General features: G+C 32.7%; 1 protein-coding gene across 1 annotated transcript in view; it reads right to left on the minus strand.

Moving 5' to 3' along the window:
• The window catches only part of Atrnl1 (attractin like 1), a 427,123-nt gene that overhangs the window by 291,093 nt on the left and 111,270 nt on the right, over positions 1-24,760 (minus strand). The window contains exons 22-25 of the mRNA XM_048338181.1: positions 20,599-20,693; positions 17,904-17,982; positions 15,476-15,633; positions 7,404-7,465 (exon numbers count right to left, since the gene is read on the minus strand). Coding sequence (XP_048194138.1) covers positions 7,404-7,465; positions 15,476-15,633; positions 17,904-17,982; positions 20,599-20,693 — 394 coding nt within the window. The remainder of the gene's footprint in view (positions 1-7,403; positions 7,466-15,475; positions 15,634-17,903; positions 17,983-20,598; positions 20,694-24,760) is intronic.

A 24,760-nucleotide genomic window follows, 5' to 3' on the forward strand; every position in this document is an offset into this window, starting at 1 on the left:
TGGACATCCCTGAAAATTTAGCATTAATTTTTCAAAGCTCTTTTGCTCTCAAATAGAAAGCCTCAGTTATTCTCATGGTTTCAAGTATGCCTTCATTTGGAAAGATTTCCAAATATGTATATTTAGTTCTGCCAAAAATGACAAGATTTATCATTAAAAGGAATCCAAGAGATTATCTCCTTAAAATTCCCTCCTGGAAGATATTTCTAGAACTATTATAATAGTGATAAGACATCTATTTAAGTCATTTGCTAAGAAACTGCTGACTCACAAGCCATTGCTTACCATGTTTAATCAAGTCAAACAATGAAAATATTGTCTTATGAATTGGTACCAGTTCTGTTCTATGAATATAACTGAACAAGTTGGGCCTGAAAAAGCCTACATGATTCATTCCTCTTCCAGTGGTTCTCTACTATGAGTGTTTTGCCCTATACAACTTCCAGGAGACATCTGGCAGAAACTAAAGGTATTTTTTATTATACATCAATGGGCATCTAGTATGTTTCTAAATAACCTATGGACTGAACAACAAAGATTTTGGCAATCCAAACTGCCAGTAGTGCCATTCTAGTCTTGGTTATTATCACAGGTGGTACACTCCTTTACACTGTCAGGCTAACAGTATAAACATTAGAATACACTTCTGAGAGTTGATACTTTCAGTACATTTTGAGGCTCATTCTATATGAATTCCTATGAGATCATCATAACCTTAAGAATTAGCATGAGAGGGCTGGGAATGTGGCCTAGTGGCAAGAATGATTGCCTCCTATACATGAAGCCCTGGGTTCGAGTCCTCAGCACCACATACATAAAAAAACGGCCAGAAGTGGCGCTGTGGCTCAAGTGGTAGAGTGCTAGCCTTGAGCAAAAAAGAAGCCAGGGACAGTGCTCAGGCCCTGGGTCCAAGGCCCAGGACACGCCAAAAAAAAGAAAAAAATTTAGCATGAGAGATACAAAGTCATGTCAAAACTAAATACATTTGTATCATTCAAAACAAAAGCAAATTCCATCTGTTGAATAATATGTACCAAGCACTATGTTATGTAATTTGCAGGTATTAACTTTTTTCTGACATTTATTAGACATATTATCCTTCCACGAAAGTAATACTCTAAGATTACAAAAACTCTAAGACTACAAACCAGTTACAGATATTTTTAACTCACATTAAAATAAACTCATTTGTTCCATTTAAAAACCCAAATCCACAAGCAAACAAAGTATGTATAGCACAGTTGAAATATTATTTTCATTCTTTGGTGACTAACATAAAAAATAATCCTAGAATTCTAAAAAAAAAAATGACAGAATTTCCACCACCTAAATTTCTTGAATGTCCATTTTGAGCAGTGTTCTACATATTCTTTTCTGCCTGCTGGTCTTCACATGCAAAAGCAAAATTTTACTACATTATAGGTTTAACTTTTGCAGCTGCCTTCTCATACTGTATTATAAATTTAAAAGTTTTAAAAAGTAATGTCAAATGTATCTTTTAATTTAATTTTCTGACAAGTTTTAAGATAAAAATTAGTTTTCATTGCTTTCTTTACAGTTTGGTGTGTTTTTTTTCTCTTTTATACTACATAATAGCTTCTGTTGGCTTTTGGAACAGATATTGGGAGACTTTCTTTTTTTAAAAAAAAAAAAGGATAAACAAACTGCTATAGAAAAATAGAAAAACTGCAGATCTTCTGCACGGCAAAGGACATAGCTTGCAAGATAAACAGAAAGCCCACAGACTGGGAGAAAATCTTTACCGGCCATTCAACGGACAAAGGCCTCATATCTAAAATATATGCAGAACTAAAAAAATTACTTTCCTCCAAAACAAAACCGCAAAGAACTAATAGCCCACTCATCAAGTGGGCTAAAGACCTACAAAGAGACTTCTCTGATGAGGAAATGAGAATGGCCAAGAGACATATGAAAAAGTGCTCTACATCACTGGCCATAAAGGAAATGCAAATCAAAACAACATTGAGATTCCATCTCACCCCAGTAAGAATGTCATATATCAAGAAAACTAACAGTAACAGTTGTTGGAGGGGATGTGGCCAAAAGGGAACCCTACTTCATTGTTGGTGGGAATGTAAACTGGTTCAGCCACTCTGGCGAGCAGTATGGAGATTCCTCAGAATGCTAAATGTAGAACTCCCCTATGACCCAGCAACCCCACTTTTGGGTATTTATCCAAAAAACTAAAAACAAAATCACACTAAAGCCACCAGCACAACAATGTTCATTGCAGCGCAATTTGTCATAGCGAGAATCTGGAACCAACCCAGATGCCCCTCAGTAGACGAATGGATCAGGAAAATGTGGTACATATACACAATGGAATTTTATGCCTCTATCAGAAAGAATGACATTGACCCATTTGTAAGGAAATGGAAGGACTTGGAAAAAATTATACTAAGTGAAGTGAGCCAGACCCAAAGAAACATGGACTCTATGGTCTCCCTTATTGGGACTAATTAGCACAGGTTTAGGCAAGTCACAACAGAGGATCACAAGAGCCCAATAGCTATACCCTTATGATCCCATAAGATGATGCTAAGTGAAATGAACTCCATTTTATGAAAATGATTGTTATATCAGAGTTGTAACTACTTTCAACATCCCTTGTGTATCTGTAGTTTCTACCATTGATGATGTTCGTGTATCACCTTCTTGTGATTGTATCTACACTATCTCTGTAATCTTATCTGAGTGTATGGGAAACAGTGTGTACTGGTATTAGAATTAGGAAATTCAAAGGGAATACCAAAATTGAGAGACAAAGGGTAAAATACGAGAAACAACAACAAAAGCAATACTTGCAAAACTGTTTGGTGTAAGTGAACTGAACACCTCAGGGGGGGACAGGGGGAGGGGGGAGGGGGGTATGAGGGACAAGGTAACAAACAGTACAAGAAATGTATCCAATGCCTAACATGTGAAACTGTAACCTCTCTGTACATCAGTTTTATAATAAAAACTTTTAAAAAAAAGAAATATAGTGCAAGAGATTTGTAAGGTTCAACTCTCTCAAAGTATAGAAGTATAGTACAACCAATGAAAATAGGAAAAACAGATAATTAAAGGAAGTGTAGAAGCTAATTAGCTACAGGAATAAAAGAGGAAGTATGGAAACTTAGGGAGAGATATTTTCATAATTTGACTTTGTCCTTCATAAAATGATCCTATGAAAAGATTCATAGTGAAAAAGAAAACAACATGGAATTTACAAGCTAATATTATGAAGGGAAAATGTAAAATACTTCAATAAAAAAAGCATCATGTAATACAACGTCTAGATCATAAAGTCAGTTTTAAGTGACCAAAAATATTTTCAGGTGGAAATCAAGTTGTCAAAATATAAAAAGCGGGACAATTATGTCATTTTTACAGCAATTTTTGAATATTTGTTTATAGGTGTCAGATAGTAAATACTATTTTTTTGGTCATGGGGTTTGAACTCAGGATATGGACACAGTCCTTGAACTTGTTTTGTTCAAGGCCAGTGCTTTACCACTTAAACCACATCTCTACTTCTGACATTTTTAGGAGTTAATTGGAGATAAGAATCTGCCCTCCCTGGCTTTGAACCTGTTCCTAAGATCCTAGTATCCAGAGTATCTAGAAATACATTTAATATTTTTCAAATATTTTTAAAGTAGTTACAGTACTGAAAACATTAGAAACTAGGTATTCTCTTAAATGGAGAAATATATGTTAATTTGCTGTTATTATTTGATGATACTGTACTTGATTGTTTACTAATTAAAATGTTAAACAACTTAAAATGCAATTTTAAATTTATATTAAAAACATCTATGTTATTTAAATTCAAGGATATTAAAAACATCTTGTTCAGGTTTCAATGACATGGACAGATAATAAAAAAAAATCAATAAAAATGAAGGGATGAAATTGGTGAAGTAATATGCTCATAGCTAAAGTGGCACAGAATATAAAATGTTTAATCAACAGTTACTATGGGTTGAGAATACTGAATCTTAAGATCAATAATTGAAATGATCCAAAATATATATAATTTTGAGTGTTGACCTGATGCTACTGGTAGAAAACTAGTTGGTATGTCCTACTAGGAGCAATGGGGATATGGTTCAGTTTGGGGCTTGATGGAATTCACTCAAAAGCTTGAATATAAGACCATATAAATAAGATCTTAATAAATTTTTTAGTGCCAGTCCAAGAGCTTAAACTCAGGGCCTGCGGACTGGCCCTGATATTTTGTGCTCAAGGATAGTGCTCTATCAGTATGAGCCATTTCTGACTTTTTTTTCAGTATTAAATTCAAGATAAGAATCTCACAGAGTTTCCTGCCTGGGCAGGCTTGAAACTATGATCCTCACTTCTCAGCCTACTGAGGAGCCAGGATTACAGGCATAAGCTACTGATGTTCAACTTTAATGCATATCTTTACTAAACCAGAGATGTATTCTGAATTTTAGTGTGTATTTTCAGACACTAGGAGATGGTATAAACTTGATAGAATGATTACTAGAAGCCTAGAGAAAGTGATGAACAAGAAAAGAAGAGTTAAAATGTTTTAGTTGCCCTAGCAGATAGAAGAGAAAAAAATAAGGCTGTCAAGAGATAGAAAGTATGCTGGAATTGACATACTATATAAAGCCAGAACTACAACCAGACACTTAAGCTCATGGGAAAGCCCAGAAGCCACACCATTCACTTAGGTATTTAGGAACATGTTCAGGAGATAGACAATAGCATAATAAAGAAGTTTGGTATTAGCTTTCTTCTGCACACCAGAGCTGAAAATGGAAAGGCTAATATAGGGTTGTTTGCTAATTACTATAAATTGATGAGTACCTACAATGAATCAGGACAGTTGTCAGAACTTAACTACCAGAATTCAGAAGCCATGATTCCTATAATTACATGAACAATTTTGTAGGAGCTGCCAGTAAGATCTGTAGAGATGACTGTATCCTGAAAGCAGATTGGCAGCCCAAGGTGGTACTATTTAACATCTAGCTTTAAGTAATAATGAAGGAACAGGAGACTGAGTAGTTGCTTCAATACAAAGTCATAATCCTCAAATCCATTTAAATCTAGAATCCATCAACTAAACAGATGGGTGGGTCCAAAAACAAATAATTCTGAAATATCTTAAAAACTGTGTAAAATGATCCCCAAAGGACTCAACACCATATGCTTCCATATATACAGATGTGGACACATGGGTAAATATATAGTACAAAAGGAATAGGCAATAATTTGAGTGTTATGACATAAGAGGTTTGAAATGACATGGATAACTAAGAACTCAAATGCACCATGGCCTCAGTCATTAAGTATATAATTAAAATTGATCTATCAAGTAGTTGGAGTAACCACTACATTATATACTTGGCTTGTCAGATAAGATTGACAGATCAAGGGCAACTTCTCAAACATTCTCTACCTGACAGATATATTAACTATTCCTAGCAATACAGTGAAAATTATTGTCAGTGTTAAAAATAACCAACCATACCTCCATCTAACTATTCCATTTAAAGAATTAATTCTGACATTTCAGACTCACACATAGTTTTTCATTATACATAATAAAAATACTTGAAAATAATTTGCTTCAGTAGTAATTTTGATATTATGTCACACACTCTAACAAGAACAATAACAAAAGCCCTTTAATTCTACACATGCATTGGAACTCTGAAGAAACCAGGTAACCTAAGGTGACAGAAAAATCTAGGTCAGAGCCAAGCTACACTTATAAATTATCTGCTAGTACTGGCCCAATTAGACTTACCACAAAAAAAAAAGGTCCTGTCCACAATACAGAAGTAAACAATCTGACAGAGTTGGATAACTAACATCCATAGAAGTATGACTAAACTGAAAATGTGACACACTCACTCACCTCTGCTACCCTAATAGCTGGATTAGATGGCCTGATGGAAGAGTGACATCCATAAATGTTCCCTGTTTAAAATTCCTGTACAATTTAGCAGTGGCCTTTTAAAAAATAAATAATAAGCCTCAAAATATTCTCTCCATGCATTTTCTTAACAATGAAATGGTTTTTAAATTATCTAATTTACATTTCACTGCTAGAAGAAATTTAAATGACAAAAAGACCACCAAATACATTTGATCTCACACAATGATTAGAATACTTTATTTCACTTTGTACAAGATGAAAACTTAATAAATAGGATCATTTCTAAGACATGTTGCACTTTAATATTAACTTTCTTTTGCTTAATAAAAGAGCTATTAAACTTAAATATGCACACAAATTCAGAAGCTTAAAATAAAAGCTTAAACATTAAATATTTACATATATATTCAACTTTGTGAATTTTTATACATAACTGAACTTTATATTTCTACCAACATTATTCTACATCACAAATAGTCTTACCTTAATTTATTAAACAATGGTCATGCAATTGTAACTTCTATTGCTCTCTAAAATTACATTATATCTTTATTAATAGTCTCAAAATTCATTTTATTAATAATGAAATTATAAATCTATTGAAAAGATGTTTGCTCATTGTATCTTTAAAAAAACAATTGAAAATATAAGTGCTATTATCATTAATCAACATTGACTTCTAGTATTGAAGCCCCTTTGTTCTACCACTTGATAATAATTAAATAAATAAGACAATGGGAAAACATAAAAGTATGAGTATGCTGTTTATACATATTAATGATAACTATTATATCAAGTTCTGAAAAGGAAACATGTTTAACATAGACAAATGACTTTAGAACAAGTGACTAATACATAAGTTAAGTGGACAGATGAATAGGAGATAGGTAAATTGAAGAACTGAATTTTAAAATCTGAAAATCTGTATGTAGAGATGAGAGATTAAACATATTATTTATGGGCCCATGTGGATGAATTAAAAGAGAGATTATAAGGAAAGTAATCTCAGTTAAAAAATTATCTAATGACAGAAAATGCTACCTGTAGAGATGGTGAGTTTCCAGCCAATAAAGGAACTCAACCATAAGCTGGATCAAAGGTTGGGCAAATTATATCCAAAAGCCAAAATCAACCTACAAGATGCTTTATAATAAGAGTTTCATTGATAACTGCTTTTTCTGTATTTCCATATTGTTACGAATTTCTTCTGTATTAAAGCAAGAATAATTCATAGATGTAACAGAGACTGTACAGATCAGAAATCTTGAAATGTGTATGGACTGCCCCTTAACAGAAAATATTTGCAGACCTCTATGGAAAAGTTAATAGGAATTTTAATAGTGAATAGGAATGTGGACAATACACCAATAAGAAAAACAACATGCATTGTAAGGTTACATAATTGGTCATTTGTTTAACAGATTGACAGAATATATACTGGCACATGGCCTTAACAGGTTGAAAGTCAATAAAAGCAAATTACCTGAAGAAGGTGACAAAAAACTGCACAAGATCCATGATTGTATTGTGTTGTGAGAATGCAATCTGAAAAATCAAAATAAAATAAATTTTGAAAGTTGCTGAACCTAAGTTCACCAAAACATTAGTGCTCCATCATATAGTAAAACATTTGGGATCAAAGTGAAAATCAAATATATGGTGGCATTAAAACCTTACCAAGAATACTGAATATATTCAACTACTAACAATAAACTTTGTATAGGTTATGCCATTAAGTGTTTAAAAACTACTATAAAAATTCAAGAATGTCAGCCAAGAATTCATGTGAAATGTTATAAAACAGAAAGTGTGCCTAAATGAATGTTTCACGTAGTAATCATCATGTTTTCAATTAATCAATATGACTAGTAATTCTTTGTATATCAAAAATAAAAAGCTAACCTTTTATGCTGTTATGAAAAAACTTTTAATTTCTTGCCCAATCTGAGATCATATTAATGCTAAACCCTTGGAAGGTCTAAAATGAACTGGGGAAATATGAATCATGAATTTTCATGAACGACCACTAACATTTCCACTTCCACATAGGCCTCACAAGAAGAGAAACATGAAAGTCAAAATTAAACAGAAACAGAAACAAGGGAAAGAATAATCAACTAAAATAGTAAGAGAAACATGGACAGGAAATCCTAGAAAATAAATACTACATTTTTTTAAAGACAGGCATGTTCATCACCAATATACACACAGAAATACACAGGCACACACAACTCTTCTAAGTACACTAACAATTTAACTCATTATTATACTCCCTCAAATTATTTTTTTCATTTTAATATATAAAAATGTTGGCATTCTTTCAACTGTTGCATAATTTTGGGAATAACCAATAATGTTAAAATAAGTTCAAATGGGCAAAGTACATGATTCAGCTGTTGCTACAGAAATGTGTTATAATACCTAATATAACCGAGGGTCCAGAAAACTAAAGTAGCTGCCCTCGCCCTTCCCACTTTACTCTACACCATAGTATAAACCTCTTTTTAAAAAGTATAATAAAAATTATTTTATTGGTTAACCTTTCTGCTGTCTTTCTATACAACAAACATATGCTCCTTGAGAATAGTGACTTTGTTTAGATTGTTCACTTCACAATTCCAACACTTGGAACAGTATTTGAGGCACAGCACACAGAAAATACTTAATTAAATTCTGCTGAATAATAAGTTCATGGCAAAAATACAGCAGTATTCTTGGGGATTCATATAGTCATGAATAGATATGAGACTATTATAACAAATATTTACAGTTTATATTTATTTGAATTTATTAAATAAGAATAATTTCTAGAGATAGCAAATACCTTGCAGCATAAGATCACAAATAATGATATGCGTGCATGCACGCGCACACTCCCACTGGTACTAGACTTTTAATTCAGGGCATGGGCACTGTCCCTTTTTCTCAGGTCTGGCAGTCTACCACTTGGGCAACAGCTTCACTTCCAGCGTTTTGGGTGGTTAATTGAAGATCAACGTCTCATTTGCTTTTTTCTGCCTGGCCTGACTTTGAACCTTTATCCGAAGATCTCAGCTGCCTGCATAGCTATGATTACAGGCCTGAGCCACCACTGGCATCTAGCCTTTTAATAATTCTTTCTTGTAATACTTACAAAGGAGTTAAGCTAAGGAAAAATGTACCTTTGTGTATAAGACTTTTTCTGTTTTTTAAGATACACATTTTAGTTAAAATAGAAATAAAATATATAAAGCCAAGACAATTGTACTTCAGTCTCTTAATTTCAGCAATGGATACTGTTAACTATATTTCTTTTACAAGATTTCTTTTAGAAGGTGGTTTATATTCAATTACATCTAGTTTAACATAAATTAACTATGTTATTTCTTTACCTATGAAAAACAAGAGATTGTATTAAACTAATGACTACTTAGATAAATGCATTAGAATACAGTTAAACAAATAATAATCTACTAAATTTATAGTTTTCCTGTGAATTATTTCCTTTTGAGATGCAATATTTCTGAGCCTAATATCTATAAATGCCTAGTTAAAAAGATTTCTCTTGGGTAATATCAAGGCTAGGACACTATCCTTTACAAATAATCAACATTTTTCACTTTGGTTCTGTACTCATTCCCATAAAAAATATAATTAACCTGCCTATGCAAATCACACGTAAGTAACTAGCCAGTATAAATAAGCTCCTTAAATTCCCTATTCCACGGTGTTTTATTCATATTATCCACTGATTGTTAAAAGAAAATTGATAAAAATCAAGAGGCCACATAAAGTGAAATTTTTATATTAACCTCATTTTTCCCTACTGTTTAAAAAGTCCTCCAAATAAATACTGTCTGCATGCTGTAAACCTAAGTTAAAACTACAGTAACCATGCCAGGTGGTGGTGGCTCAAACCTGTAATCAAAGCTACTCAAGAGATTATTGAGATCTAAAGATCACAATTTGAAGCCAGCCCAGGGAAAAAAGTCCCTGACACCCTTATCTCCAATTAACCACCAAAAAGCCAAAAGTGGAGCTCATATGATAAAGTGCCAACCTTGAGGGGAAAAAAAAACATCTAAGCAAGAGGGTGAGGCCCTGTGTTCACTTCTCAATACTAGCAAACAAACAAAAATCCTACAATAACAGTGATAATAAATTCTTTTGAGTCAAATCTAGGAAAGATTTTTTTTGTTTGTTTGTTTGCCAATCCTGGGGCTTGGACTCAGGGCCTGAGCACTGTCCTTGGCTTCTTTATGCTCAACGCTAGCACTCTACCACTTGAGTCACAGTGCCACTTCTGGCTTTTTCTAAACATGTGGTGCTGAGGAATCGAACCCAGGGCTTCATGCATATGAGGTGAGCACTCTACCACCAGACTACATTCCCAGCCCCTTGAGTCAAATCTAAATACAAACAGGCTCCAAAATCAAAATTAATTTAATTAAACTTGCATTTTATGAATCAATGGAAATATTTTTATTTCTATGATTTGAAGAAAATGTAATGTGGAGTTTATTTGAATTGAGAAGTAGACGAATATCGTATGTTCTACAAAATGTCAAAATTTGTGAGAGCAAGAAAGTCTTTGCTTCAAGAAGGACAAATTGGAGCTGGGAATATGGCCTAGTGGCAAGAGTGCTTGCCTCTTATACATGAAGCCCTGGTTTCAATTCCCAAGCACCACATATATAGAAAATGGCCAGAAGTGGCGCTGTGGCTCAAGTGGAAGAGTGCTAGCCTTGAGCAAAAAGAAGCCAAGGACAGTGCTCAGGCCCTGAGTCCAAGGCCCATGACTGGCAAAAAAAAAAAAAGAAGGACAAATTGATGTACTTATATAAAATTTCAACTTGCCATACATATTTCTGACATACATAATTACAGATAAACAAAAATGGAAATATAATGCAAATGTTTGTTCTAAATTTATCAAGTCAAGTTACTGTTTAGATTATAGTCTTCAAAAATACTGTCATTAAAAACACTATAATCAGGGGCTGGGGATATGGCCTAGTGGCAAGGGTGCTTGCCTCGTATACATGAGGCCCTGGGTTCGATTCCCCAGCACCACATATACAGAAAATGGCCAGAAGTGGCGCTGTGGCTCAAGTGGCAGAGTGCTAGCTTTGAGCAAGAAGAAGCCAGGGACAGTGCTCAGGCCCTGAGTCCAAGCCCAGGACTGGCCAAAAAAACAAAAAAAAAAAAAAAACACTATAATCATATCTAAAAGATAATTGGGACAAAACAAGCTAATTAGTGCTTAAATTAGTAATTTCTGACTCAGATAAACTGTGATAATCTATTCCAGACCAATAAAAACTTCCTACAGATATTGATAATAAAGTAATGCTTCAAAACATGTAGTAAAATAGATTATTGTTGCAAGATAGAAGGAGGAGAATTACAGAACCCTCTTTTACTTCATAAAAGCCTAGGTTATCAGCAGAATGAAAAATGACAGTTATAAGAATGAATATAAGGATACCAGATAAGCGAGGGCATAAAGCAGGAAGGAAGTTATAAGTATCCTCATTCTTATTCAGGATTTTGATCAATATGGACAGGTAATTTTTTTTTTTGCATCTGCCTCTCTGACTCTCCAAAACTTCTGTAGCTAATATAGCCAGTCTGATTTATGAACTATCATTGAAAGTCTAATTTCTTTCTATTTTAAGTAGTTCTTATATATTACTAGTATCTATACTTTCTCATTAGAATACTAGGTTTAATGTAATTACTTTACAAATTTAAGTAACAATTTCAATGATCACTCTTTAAATTTATTCCAAATAGCAAAATAACACTTTTAAAAAAGCAATATAAAGAAGAAAAACATGTTTAAAATATATTTTCAGGGGCTGGGGATATGGCCTAGTGGCAAGAGTGCTTGCCTTGTATACATGAGGCCCTGGGTTCGATTCCCCAGCCTCATATACAGAAAAATGGCCAGAAGTGGCGCTGTGGCTCAAGTGGCAGAGTGCTAGCCTTGAGCAAGAAGAAGCCAGGGACAGTGCTCAGGCCCTGAGTCCAAGCCCCAGGACTGGCCCAAAAATATATTTTTTTTCATTCATATGCAGAGAAATACACAAAAAACACATTTATGTGTGTATGTATAGATGTATAAATACATATATACACATATGACATAAATGTATATACACTTTATAAATTATATATTATATAATATGTACACACATAAACACAATTGGACATAAAAATTTCTAGCTTATAGTAATTTAGAAGGTAGTAGCAAATAATTATAAAATAGTGGTATTATAATTATTATGTGTCATATGGCACAATTTGAAAAAATAATTTAATTATTCCTTATGTTTCAAAACATGCACTTAACATAAAACTTTGTCTTTCCTTCTATATTTTCTTAACCAGTAGCTTGTCATTTTATGCTGAAATGACTCATCTTCTAGGTTCAAAATGTTAATACATCTGTGATAAAATTTTATAGACATCAGCTTTAGGATTTGGTAGTTCTTTCATTTTGTTCTGTATAACTTAACCATTATTAGAAAGGGAATATCACTACCCTAGAATGGAAATTCGCATTACAAGTTGAAGAAAGATCCTTAGTATCATTTTCACAAAGATACCAAATCTAAATTATGGCATCAGTTTGCAGATTGCCTTAATAGTGAATTACCAAATCTCATTTACACAGAAACAGGTAATTTAAATCCAATCAAATTTGATTTGATTTAAACTGATATAAATAAGTAGCAGTATTATTGGGCAATACAAAAGACTTAAGCACAATGCATTCTTCCCATTTTGAAGTTATTAGCATTACAGCTATAGTACTACATGTTTTCTCATTTTATTGTCAAGATTCACTTGCAAGGAATTGTAAGTCATAAAGAATAATGTTATCAAATAACATTTCACTTCAGAGTCTCATGATAATCAACTTAGTGGCAAGAATACAAGCATTCTAAAAAAAATTGCATGCCCTCATTAAGTTACCAGGTTATTGCACATTTATTATATATAACAGTACTATGTTTCTAATACTCACAACTAGAATCTGATAAGCACATTTGAATAAGATGTTTGGCAATGTTTGCCATCCTAAGTAGTTTATAGAGAACTTTAAATACAATTTATTTAAAATTGGAATATATTAAATTAATAAGCTTTCAATAATATAAAGTTCACAAGAATACTAAAATTGTAGAGAAATTTATTTACTAAATTAAATCTGATTAACTGTGTAAAAATAGCAACCTACTTAAAACTACCTGTTGCTGTAGATACGTTATTGATGAAAAATAAAAATTGTATTCTATAACTTAAATAATAAATGTGAATTACCCTTCTGTAATCACAATACATGCAAGTTAGAGCAAGCGAAAGAAAAACATTCCACTTGGCAATAAAATACTGGTATACTTCTCAGGCAATGAAATCAAGTTCAGAAAGTTAATTTACAACCCTTTAATTTCTTTTTTTTTTTTTAGGGGGGGGGGTCTTGTACCTAGAACTCAGGGCCAGAGCACTGGCCTGCACTTTTACTCAAGGCTAGTGTGCTACCACTAGAGCCACAGCTCTACTTCCAGCCTTTTCACAATTAACTGGAGTCTTCCAGCCTGGGTTAGCTTAAAACCATAATCCTCAGATCTCAGCTTTCTGTGTAGCTAGGATGTCTGAGCCACTGGTGCCCGGCCAATAATATAGTTTATGAACATTCTAAAGTAATTGCAATTAGTTTAAAATTAAAGTATAATTATATAACCAAGAAAGAAAGGTCAACAAAAATTTATATATATACATACATATGTATATATAAATAACATGGATATTGTTATCACAGGAGATATTATAGGAATAAGGTTGTTAGCATATCCATTTTAATTACTATTTAGTAAACATAGCACTCTCTAGAATCCTTTTTCCCTTTACTCAAATCACAATTTGAATGAACAAAGTAAAATCTGAATTATATTTACTTATATGCTTTAGAAAATAATATATCTTCAAAATTTTTTAAAGTACATAGGTATCTGGCATTTTAATCTTGCATACATCCATTTATAACCTCTTTAGATACTTTAAATTAGCACCTAACTCAATCACTATGTCATATAGAAATAGATCTCACAAATTATTTTCTATAACCATAGTATAATATGTAGTCATTTGCACTAATATTTTTAGATGATTAACTAAGTATTTTAGAGTACAATACCCTAAAGTAGAGAATGGCATTCTACAGCAAATGAGCTTTTCAGTAAACTACTGTGAATTCAGCCTAATCAATCGGTAATCAAGGTGGAAACAAATGAATAAACACTAGTATAAATTTGGCACATCACTAAATATTTTTAAATGAACATTAAAAATAAATAAGTATAATGATAAATAAGACAGTCTTTATTTCGAGAAAGAATATTTAAATCTTTCCTAGAAATAAACTTGAGGACATCACTAGCCCTAACATTAACCATAACAAAAATAAAACATAACACACACAGTGTAGACTAAAAAATCATGTGTTAGGTAGTACGCTTAAAGAAATTACTAAACGCTGGGAGCCAGGGTTCATGCCTGTAATCCTAACTACTCAGGAGGCTCAGATCTGACGATCTCAGTTCAAAGCCAGCCTGGGTAGAAAAGTCCATGAGACTCATGGCCAGTTAACTAGGAGAAGACCAAAGCAGAGCTGTGGCTCGAAGTGGTAGAGCACTAGCCCTAGGTGAAAAGCTGAGGGATCAGTACCCAGGCCCTTAGTTCAACCCTCAGGACCAACAAGGAAAAAAAAAAAAGGAACTATCAGTTCTAGCCAATCCTAAATCTTTATTCAAAGACTAAATTATGTTCAGTATGCACAAAGCATAAATGATATTAATAAATAAACAAAAATAGGGTTAATAAAAACACAGCAAATAATTTCAAATTATGTTTTTAAGAGTTTATCTGCTTTCAACTTACTAAATTAATCAGAAAACCCAAGCATCCTAGATGTTTAAGTTTCTCAGCATTTTTTAGAATATAATAATTATTGAAAATTATATTTGGTGGGGGGGGGGGGTTGGTCGCTGGGCTTGAACTCAGAGGCTAAGCCCAGTCCCTGAGCTTTTCTGCTCAAGGCTAATGCTATATCACTTTGAGCCCCAGCCCCACTTCTGGCTTTCTGGTGGTTAATTGGACATAAGAGTAACAGACTTTCCTACCTGGGCTGACTTCAAACCTGAAGTCCTTAATTAATCTCAGCCTGCTGAGTAGAGAGGATTATAGGCCAGTCAGTGCACAGCTAGTAACAGTGCTTTTTTAAGCATGTTTTAGTGTTGTTCAAGTGAAAAAATGTTTCTATGGCATTTCATTGGACAAAAACATTTTTTAAGTTTTTATATATATATATATTTTTATTAACAAACTGAGTTAGAGAGGTTACAGTTTCATACATTAGGCATTGGATACATTTCTTGTACTGTTTGTTATCTCGTTCCTCATTCCCCCCTCCCCCCTCCCCTTTTTCCTTCCCCCCCCCCCCATGAGTTGTTTTATAATGAAAATTTCAATGATTACTAGAAATACTCAACACAATTCTGTTACTCTTACCTGTATCTTAATAGGCCAGGAAAAGTTGCTGACGTACACATAGAATGTAATATTAGGATTGCTTCTAAAGTTAAATTTTTCATAGGAAAAACTATCTCTGTATTCTTTTATATTAGTCTTGGAAACTATAGGAGTTTCTTCCCCAGATATCGTTCCACCTAAAATGTAAATGATAAGAACAAATTTAAATAATTCATATAGGAGATATCTTTATTTTTAAATTATATAAGTGTACATGTTCTAAATTTTCATTAGCATAAATTAAACATATGAGATTTACTGTGATATTTACAATACAACTTTTATCAAATTCCTATTATCTATATTGTTCTTTCTCCTTTTTTAATTTTTTTTTGCCAGTCCTGGGGGCTTGAACTCAGGGCCTGGGGACTATTGCTGAGCTTCTTTTGCTCAAGGCTAGCACTCCACCGCTTGAACCACAGCACTGCTTCTGACTTTTTCTGTTTATATAAGTACTGAGGAATCAAACCCAGGACTTCATGTATGCAAGCACTCTACCACTAAGCCACATTCCCATTCCTAGCCCTGTTCTTTCTTAAAATACCTTTGGACAGGTTTTGGTGGGCTTCATTATCCATTCAGACAGATGTGTGTGTGTGTGTGTGTGTGTGTGTGTGTGTGTGTGTGTGTGTGTATGGGGGGGGACATATATGGATGGATAGATAGATCAACCACTTCTATAATATTCACCACTTCATAACTCTGTCTTTCCTTGCTCTCCCTTTGTTTTGATGGTGTTGGGGTTTGAACCTCAGGGCCTTTCAATTGATAGATGAAGGTGTCCTTCCAATGGAGACACTAATGCTGTTTTTAAATGAATAATACATTAAATTTTTATAATTAACATTATAAAATATAACTATCATAACACTATAACACTCACATTTGCAATTTGAATGACAAAAACAGCTGGTCATATATAAAATAGAAATAATTTATTATGAAACTTGTTTTGAAAACTTCTACCATTGATTGCTACTAGACATTGACTTTAAGACTTGATATTCTTTCCTAATAACAATTTCACACTGGAAGTATTATCATCTTTTTTATCAAACTCAGAAAGATGAATGCACTTGCTACAAATTTGTGGCACCTAGAGTAACCTTCACTTTGGGATATGGGCATGCATTGCTCCAGAAACTGAGTTCCTTCTTACTATTCCACAGACTCTTTATTTAAAATATATATTTTCACGTATCAATATAATTAAAAAACTGAAAATAAATCAATTTATTTGTCTTACCACAAACTGAAACATCACTAACTTTAAATAGATTAGAAAGAAGTCATCATTTAAAATATGACCTAAATGTTCAATTAGTCAAACATATACTGGGCACCAAAAAATATTCATTCAAGCTAACCAAATGGAACAATGCATTTCCAACTACTTTAGCAAAATTTCCTTCTTAATAAACTTAAAAAAGTAATTCGAATTTATATACTCAGTATTTGAATTAACTTCCAATTTTCTGCTATTCCAAAATTAGCTTGCAAGCTTTCTTAAGAAGCATATTCTAAGACAGGTACTAGTAGTTCACCCCTGTAAGGATGAGATCTGAGTATGGTGGTTCTAAGACAGCTCCTGCAGGAAAATAATAAGACTTATCTAATTAAAATAATGAGACTTACCTTCAGTTAACCACAAAAAAAAAAAAAAAGGGAGTGGAGTTTTGCTCAAGTGGTAGACCAGTATGAGCATAAACTTCAGGGACAACACCAAAGCCCCGAGTTTAAGACCTAAGGCTACCACAAAAAAGTGTGTGTGGCTATATATATATATATATATGTATATGTATATAATTATATATGTACACATACACACACATAGGAGGATACTCTCTCAATGTAAGTTTTGAAAATGTGTGCAATTTCACAATTCAGAAGTGTTTGAACTTCTAAGTCATACTCTTTAAAAGTTCTTTCAATTTACACACCTTATTATGATGTATTTGTGCAGTTTATTTAACCTCTTAGGACTGAAGGTGACAAGAGGAAATTTGTATAATTGAAAATAATAGAAACGATATTACTTCTTGAAGTATGCAGAGAAGAATGCTATACAGCTGTATGTAGTAATTAAATTTATGCTATCAATAATGAGTAGTTGAATAATGACTCATAAGTCACTAAAGAAGTAATCTATCTGAATTAAAATCAGAGTATTTCACAATATTATCATTTTAAATTTAAGTATTACATAATATTTTAGGCATCATATTTTAATTTAATGAGACAGTTAACAAAATAATTATTTTTATCAAAACTGAAACTTATAACTTTAATCACAGACACAATAATTATGAAACTATTTTGAATTTTATTTATTTAAATGAACATTAAAGCATATTAAAATAGTTTCCACATAATAAAACTTGAAGACATGATACTAAAATATTTTTACCTGTTGAACCCATTGACCATGTGATGTTGAGATTAAAGTTGTTCGATGCATTAATTGAAATATCCAAATTTTTGTTTGACTACAAGAAAAATATTAAGATTAAAAATTGAATACAAAAATATTAAGACTAAAATTCTGAGTGTAAACTAAACTAAATATATATGATTTAGTTTAATGAGTTAATTTTTACTAGAAGTGATCTATAGTGGGTTAGAAATTAAACATGTCAAAATGTAGGATATGTGTATAAGTAGTCAAGGTAAATATCGTTTATTACTGTTTTCTTATTGGATAAGTAGAAATCCTTAATCAAGAACACATGTTAATTTTAGAGACTGTTCTCAGGTGATGATAATGTAAGCATCTTAATGACATTTGTGATAGTTAAGGAACAGTACATGTATCTGAGCTCTTGGATTCCACTGGGAAAGATAATTAAAAGTAAAACTGAAGGTTGTTACATTTGAAAACACTATATATTTATGTCCAGTGAAAGCAAAGCATTAATGATGGAGAATAAAACTAGAATTGTGGCAAGACATGTAGAAGTCACTAGAAATAAAATAAACTCTCAAATTTTGAGTTAAATATTACATCTACGTTAGACTTCTTAGATCCTCCAAAAACCTTACAGATTTGGAATAACTACTAAAGAGCAAGAAGCCCAGGACAGAGAATGAATGAGATTCTGATAGATACTAAATTATGTGTGAACTTTGGAAACATTATATTAAGTAAACTAATGGCCATATACAAACAGTAAAAATTTCTATGGTTACATTTATGTAAGGTAGCTATAGTAAATAATGCACAGAGACAGAAAATAAAATTGTAGTACCTGAAACTAGAGAAAGAAGAAAATATGAAGTTATTATATAATGGATGAGTTTCTACTAGATGTGATAATGGTTGAAATAGTGGTGTTGATTGTACAATATTGTAAATGTACTTAATTCTACTGAATTGCACACCTAAATTCATTCTAAAGTGATTAAAATGGACTGTTAGATGTATCCACACAAATGAAAGTCAGTAGTGACTATAATGTACTTTGAAATATTTATTAGCATACTGATAAATACTGTTACTGAGAATATTTATCTTTTTTGTATTTTATTATCTTTAAATAGTTCTACAAAGTAGTTACCATTCAAGAAATCAGTTTATTAGTGCAATGTCTCTTGCCCAATGTCACCCCTTCCATCACATTTATATATCGTTGTAGAAACACAGAAAGTCACTATAGAGAAAATTATATTTGAAAGAATGTATCTTGAAAAGCTTCATTAAAAGTAACAATATTAAATAAGTTTTCAAGTGCATAGTTACTCTTTTAAAATATAGAGAATAAGTAGCAATACATACTAAAGTAATCTATGGAGTCAGAATCATATTCAGTTGGAAAAGAAAAATTTAATATATTATGTGACAAAAATTACAGAAGATTTAGACTAAAAGAAATAAACTATTAACTTTCAGAATATATTTGATAGTGTTAAATATATATGGCATGGTTTTAATAGCAAGTATTAATTAATAACATGGATCTGTAATCATTTGTCTATTTAATATATCTTCATTTTTAATAAGTTGTTTTAATTTCAAAAAATCTACAATTAAAACAAAATAAACTACATGTCTGGTATTTCCATTCCTCTAGCTTATTAACCAGTAGATTAATAATAATATGTGCATAGTAATAGCTAATCTTCTTAGAGCCTTTTATTGAACTTATGCATTGCTGTTAAAATTTACAATTAATATTTCATACATGTAAACTAAGAAGATTGATAAGGACAGCATTTGTGGAACTCATAAGAACACTGGATTTAGAAAAAGGATCAGGGGCTATGAATGTGGCTTAGTGGTAGAGTGCTTGTCTAGCATACATGAAGCCCTGGTTCAATTCCTCAGTACCACATAAACAGAAAACAGAAGTGGCGCCATGGCTCAAGTGGTGGAGTGCTAGCCTTGAGCAAAAGAAGCCAGTGACAGTGAGCAGGCCCTGAGTTCAAGCACCAGGACTGGCAAAAAAAAAAAAAAAAAAAGAATACAAGTAGCAAAAAGGTCAGTAAGACAAAATATTATGGAATGTTGTTTTTGTTGTTTTTAATGGTTGAATATAGTAGTTTTTTTTTTTGTTTTGTTTTTTTTGTTTTTTTTTTTTTGGCCAGTCCTGGGCCTTGGACTCAGGGCCTGAGCACTGTCCCTGGCTTCTTCCCGCTCAAGGCTAGCACTCTGCCACTTGAGCCACAGCGCCGCTTCTGGCCGTTTTCTGTATATGTGGTGCTGGGGAATCGAACCTAGGGCCTCGTGTATCCGAGGTAGGCACTCTTGCCACTAGGCTATATCCCCAGCCCTGAATATAGTAGTTTTAATTTAGGTACCCAGGCCCTGAGTTCAAGCTCCCAAGACTGGCAAAACAAAAAAGTACACATGTGTATATGAGAGTGTGTGTGTGTGTATGTGCACCTAACACATAATTTAAATTACAGTACGATCTGAAAAAATTTTAAATGTCAAATTCACATATTCTCTTAATAACAAAGGTATCAAACTTACATGATTAGAATAATATTTATAATTTTATATAAAATCATTTAATGATTCGGAGACATAAATTCATAATTAAAAACAAAAATATTAGATCCCTTGATACTGGAAAAACTTTATAAGGACAGATGGTATTTCTTACCTGTTCTGGGTTAGCTATGAAGTTTATGGCAGTGTGGTGGCGATCATCTTCTTGCAGTAAGCTGAAGGTAAACTGATAGTCAATCAAAAGGCTGTCTGTAAGAAGAGAAAGTAGAATCTTGACACACAACATATAAATACTTTCTACAAAAAAAAAGGAGAAACTAGATAGAAAAGTAGAATTAAAGAATATTTACATTAAATATTAGTAGCCAATTCAAGACTATCAAGTTCTTGTCATCAAGGAAAAGAAAGCAACGTACAGATATAAAAATGCCATTTCTTAATTATATCTATTGTTCTTTTGGACACTACAAATGACTACATAGACACTCAGCAAACAATGTAACAGTAATAAAGTAATATCCTCTATACGTTTTCATCTAAAGAGCAATAGAGTTATATTTTTTAGTGTATTTGGCTCTAGTTAAAATTCTATGAAGACATACTTTTAGATGTCCTACTCTCATAAAATCGAGTTTTTTAATTAAATATTATTTCATTGTCTACTATAACACACTTACTTTTGTCTATCACAAAACTCCTAGAAGATGGACATTGGTAGCTATACCAACAATGAATATCAGTAAATATCTGTACACCAGTAGCAAATAGGATAAGAAAAAATAGAAAAACACCTTCAATGACAAATAGCTACCCCCCCCCAAAAAAAAGAAGCCCATGCATGTTCAAGGTATTATGTTAACATTCCTTTGAAGAACAAACATGCACTTTAACAAAAATGCATATCAGAAAATTGAAACATGTCCTCCACTGGGTGTAGATACTAGTGGGAGCAAAGTGGAAGAATAGAGATGGTGAAGGAGAGCAAATATGTACATGCATGAAAATAGAATAAGGCTTGATTAGATTGCTTTGGGAAGGAGGAGGTGAGCATGCAAGACAACAGTGAAGGAAGTTGCTCTTATCAAGATGTATGCAAGCTGGGCACCAGTGGCTAACACTTGTAATTCTAGCTACTCAGGAGGCTGAAATCTGAAGATCGCAATTCAAAGATAGCCCAGGAAAGTCAGTGAGACTCTTTTTGTTTGTTTTATTTTTCATTTCTTTATTGTCAGAGTGATGTACAGAGGGTTATACTTTCATACGTAGGGACAGTGCATAGATTTCTTATCCAATTTGTTACCTCCTCCCTCATTTCTCCCCCACCTTGTCCTCCCGGTTTCCCTCCCCCACCATGAGATGTAAGTTGTCAGTGAGACTCTTATCCCAATAAACTACTCAAAAAAAGGCAGAACTGGTACTATGGCTCAAGTGATAAAGCACTAGCCTTGAGCACAAAGAGGCTAAGGGACAGTGTCTAGGCTCTGAGTTCAAACCCCAGAACCAGAAAAAAAAAAACAAGAGAGAGAGAGATGTATGTATGCATAACTGGCCACATAAAAATGAAACAGTTGTACAACTAATTCATGTCAATAATTAAAAGCAAAAACTAAAGTTATAAGTAAAGCCCTACATAAGAAAAATTTTAGGCAAAGTATCATGTAAAAAGGATATTTGCATATAAGTTTAAACTTCCAATAATCTATCAAAGAAATGATTAATTGGGAAGTGATAACTAAAAACATATAGGAAAAATACTAGAACAAGAAATTCAACTATGAAGACTTTTCTGAAAACATATATTTGGGATGATGAACAAAAAGTGCTAAATATCTAACATTTGTTTTATTTTTCAGCAAGAATTATATGACATATTCATTATTAAGAAAAGAATATGCAGAAATAAAAAGAATCAGGATGTCTATTGTAAATACCTATATGCCCATATTCATTATAATATACAACAATAAAAAGAATCAGGGTGTTTATTGTAAATACTTGTACGCCTGTGATCCAAAATGTCAGGTATGCCATGATCACAAAATCAAACAACCTTGATTTATGCTACATCAGTAGTAATGCTAATTTCAGCTCATTTGTAAACCAGAAGGCTTGTAATGTAAATTGAGAAATTTTACATGTAAATCATATAAAAGGGAACCTTACTTTTTCACTATGTTTATGACTTATTTACTAATGTATGTCCATTTTTAAGCTAGTATTATCCACAGCATTTAAGGAGATCTTGGTCATAATCTCACAAATACCAATTCGGTTATCTTATGAGAGTTAATTAACCTAATGAGACTCAATAGCAAAACAGAGATAAAACTTATGATCTCATAAGATCTGTGAATTAAACATAATTGTGCATGCATTTATATTTGGTTTTCAGAAGACTGCCATAAAAATAAGAGCATTTAATAAATGAATTCTACTTCCCATTCATGATATTTGGCTAGAAATGAATTCTCAAAAATTTTAAATGTCAATTTTCATATGCGCATTTATTTATGAGTTCATGAAGACATAGTTAGCTAAGCTGAAGAATCTAAAAAGGATTCACAGAAATGTTGACAATATCAGTTGTGTTTTAAATAATAGTGTGTTTATAAATGAGTACTTGTTTACTTAGAAACTTGTTTTTAAATATATAAAACATGCAAGCCTAAGTTCAAGAATATTCATAGTTTCAATGTGTCACAGTAATGTTTAACAATTCGCTCCAGGAAATATCTAAAACTGGTTTTTTTGTGCTCTATTGTTCCCACCAAACTGTCTTAAAAATTGTAAAGAGAGCAATTATTTTTAAATTAAAATTTAAAATTCATTCTCTTTTGTTCTTTTACGTCAGCATTTGGGGTTGAACTCAGGGCCTTATGCTCTCATTGAGCTTTTTTGTGTTTTGTTTTCTGGGATGGTGCTTGCCACTACCACTTGAGCTACACCTGCAGATCCAGTTTTTGCTGGTTATCTGAAGATAAGAGTATTATGGATTTGTCTGCCTGGTTGGCTTTGAGGCAAGATCTTCAGATCTCAGCCCCTTGAGTAGCTAGGATTATAGGCATGAACTACCAGCACCTAGATTTAGTCTCTTGAATACTCATGGATAGCTTTCAGTTTTTTTATGATGAAAATCATATCTCATGTACCGTCATGTAAGACATGATATCATATGTAATTCTGCTGATCTTATAAATCTCTTGACCGTACATTGACTATTACATTGATAGTGGATATTCAGTCATTTATTAATCATTTATGTCTGTGCTATAATTAAATATACTGAAAGCTGGCTAAAGGCCATATACCCTTCTAAATATGAAAAGTCAACAATAAAGTTCCTTGTGTTCACAGAATTTCAGTCTAGTAAAATTTTATATTACTTGAAAATTTAGACTTAATTAAATAAATGAGATAACTTCATACAATATGAGTATTAGGATTTGAATAAGACATGGTATCTTTGTTAGTAAATCTCAGGTAAGGTTTGATATATATTATTTTATATTATATTATATGGATATATTATGTATATATTGTCAGTAGTGAGGCTTGAACTCTGGGCCTGGGTGCTGTCCCTGAGCTCTTCAGCTCAAGGCTAGTGTTCTACCATTTGAGCCACTTCCAGTTTTCTGATGGTTAATTGGAGATGAGTGTCTCATGGACTTTCCTGCCCGGGCTGGCTTTGAGCCATGATCCTCAGATCTCAGCCTCGTGAGTAGCTAGGATTACAGGCATAAACCACCAGATATTTATGACAGGGTATATTAGATATTTATGACAGGGTATTAAGACAGTAAAAATTCTTATAAAAATAAAAATCAAATAATGTATATCTCAGTCCATTCTGTGCTTTTATAACAGATATTCATAGACTGGGTGTTTATAATGAACAGAAATCTGGGGGCTCACAGTTCAGGAGGCTAGGAAGTACAATACTTAGAGGCCAGCATATGATTCCAGTTCTTAAGCTGTGACGGTATCATAGCAAGTAGCAACACTGCCATCTAGTGCTCTGTATTTTTCACATTTCTAAAAGGAAATTCTGGTCTTATGTAACAAGAAGTGTGTTGTTCCATAAAGTAGACACTGGGCATATGTGGCTATTGATCAATCCAAAAGAAGTGAGCATGCTTGAAACAGTGAAAACCTAAAACTGGTCCAATGGCCATCAACAACTGGGCACAAAAATATGTCCATATAATGATTGTACCATTCATTAACTTAACAAAACGAGTCACTATGTTCGCAAAGTAAAATATAAACTGCCATGATCATATAAATGGATGTTGAAAATATATTACAAATAAAATACT

The sequence above is a fragment of the Perognathus longimembris genome, chromosome 2 (genome assembly GCF_023159225.1).
Source record: "Perognathus longimembris pacificus isolate PPM17 chromosome 2, ASM2315922v1, whole genome shotgun sequence".
NCBI classification, from domain to species: Eukaryota; Metazoa; Chordata; class Mammalia; order Rodentia; family Heteromyidae; genus Perognathus; species Perognathus longimembris.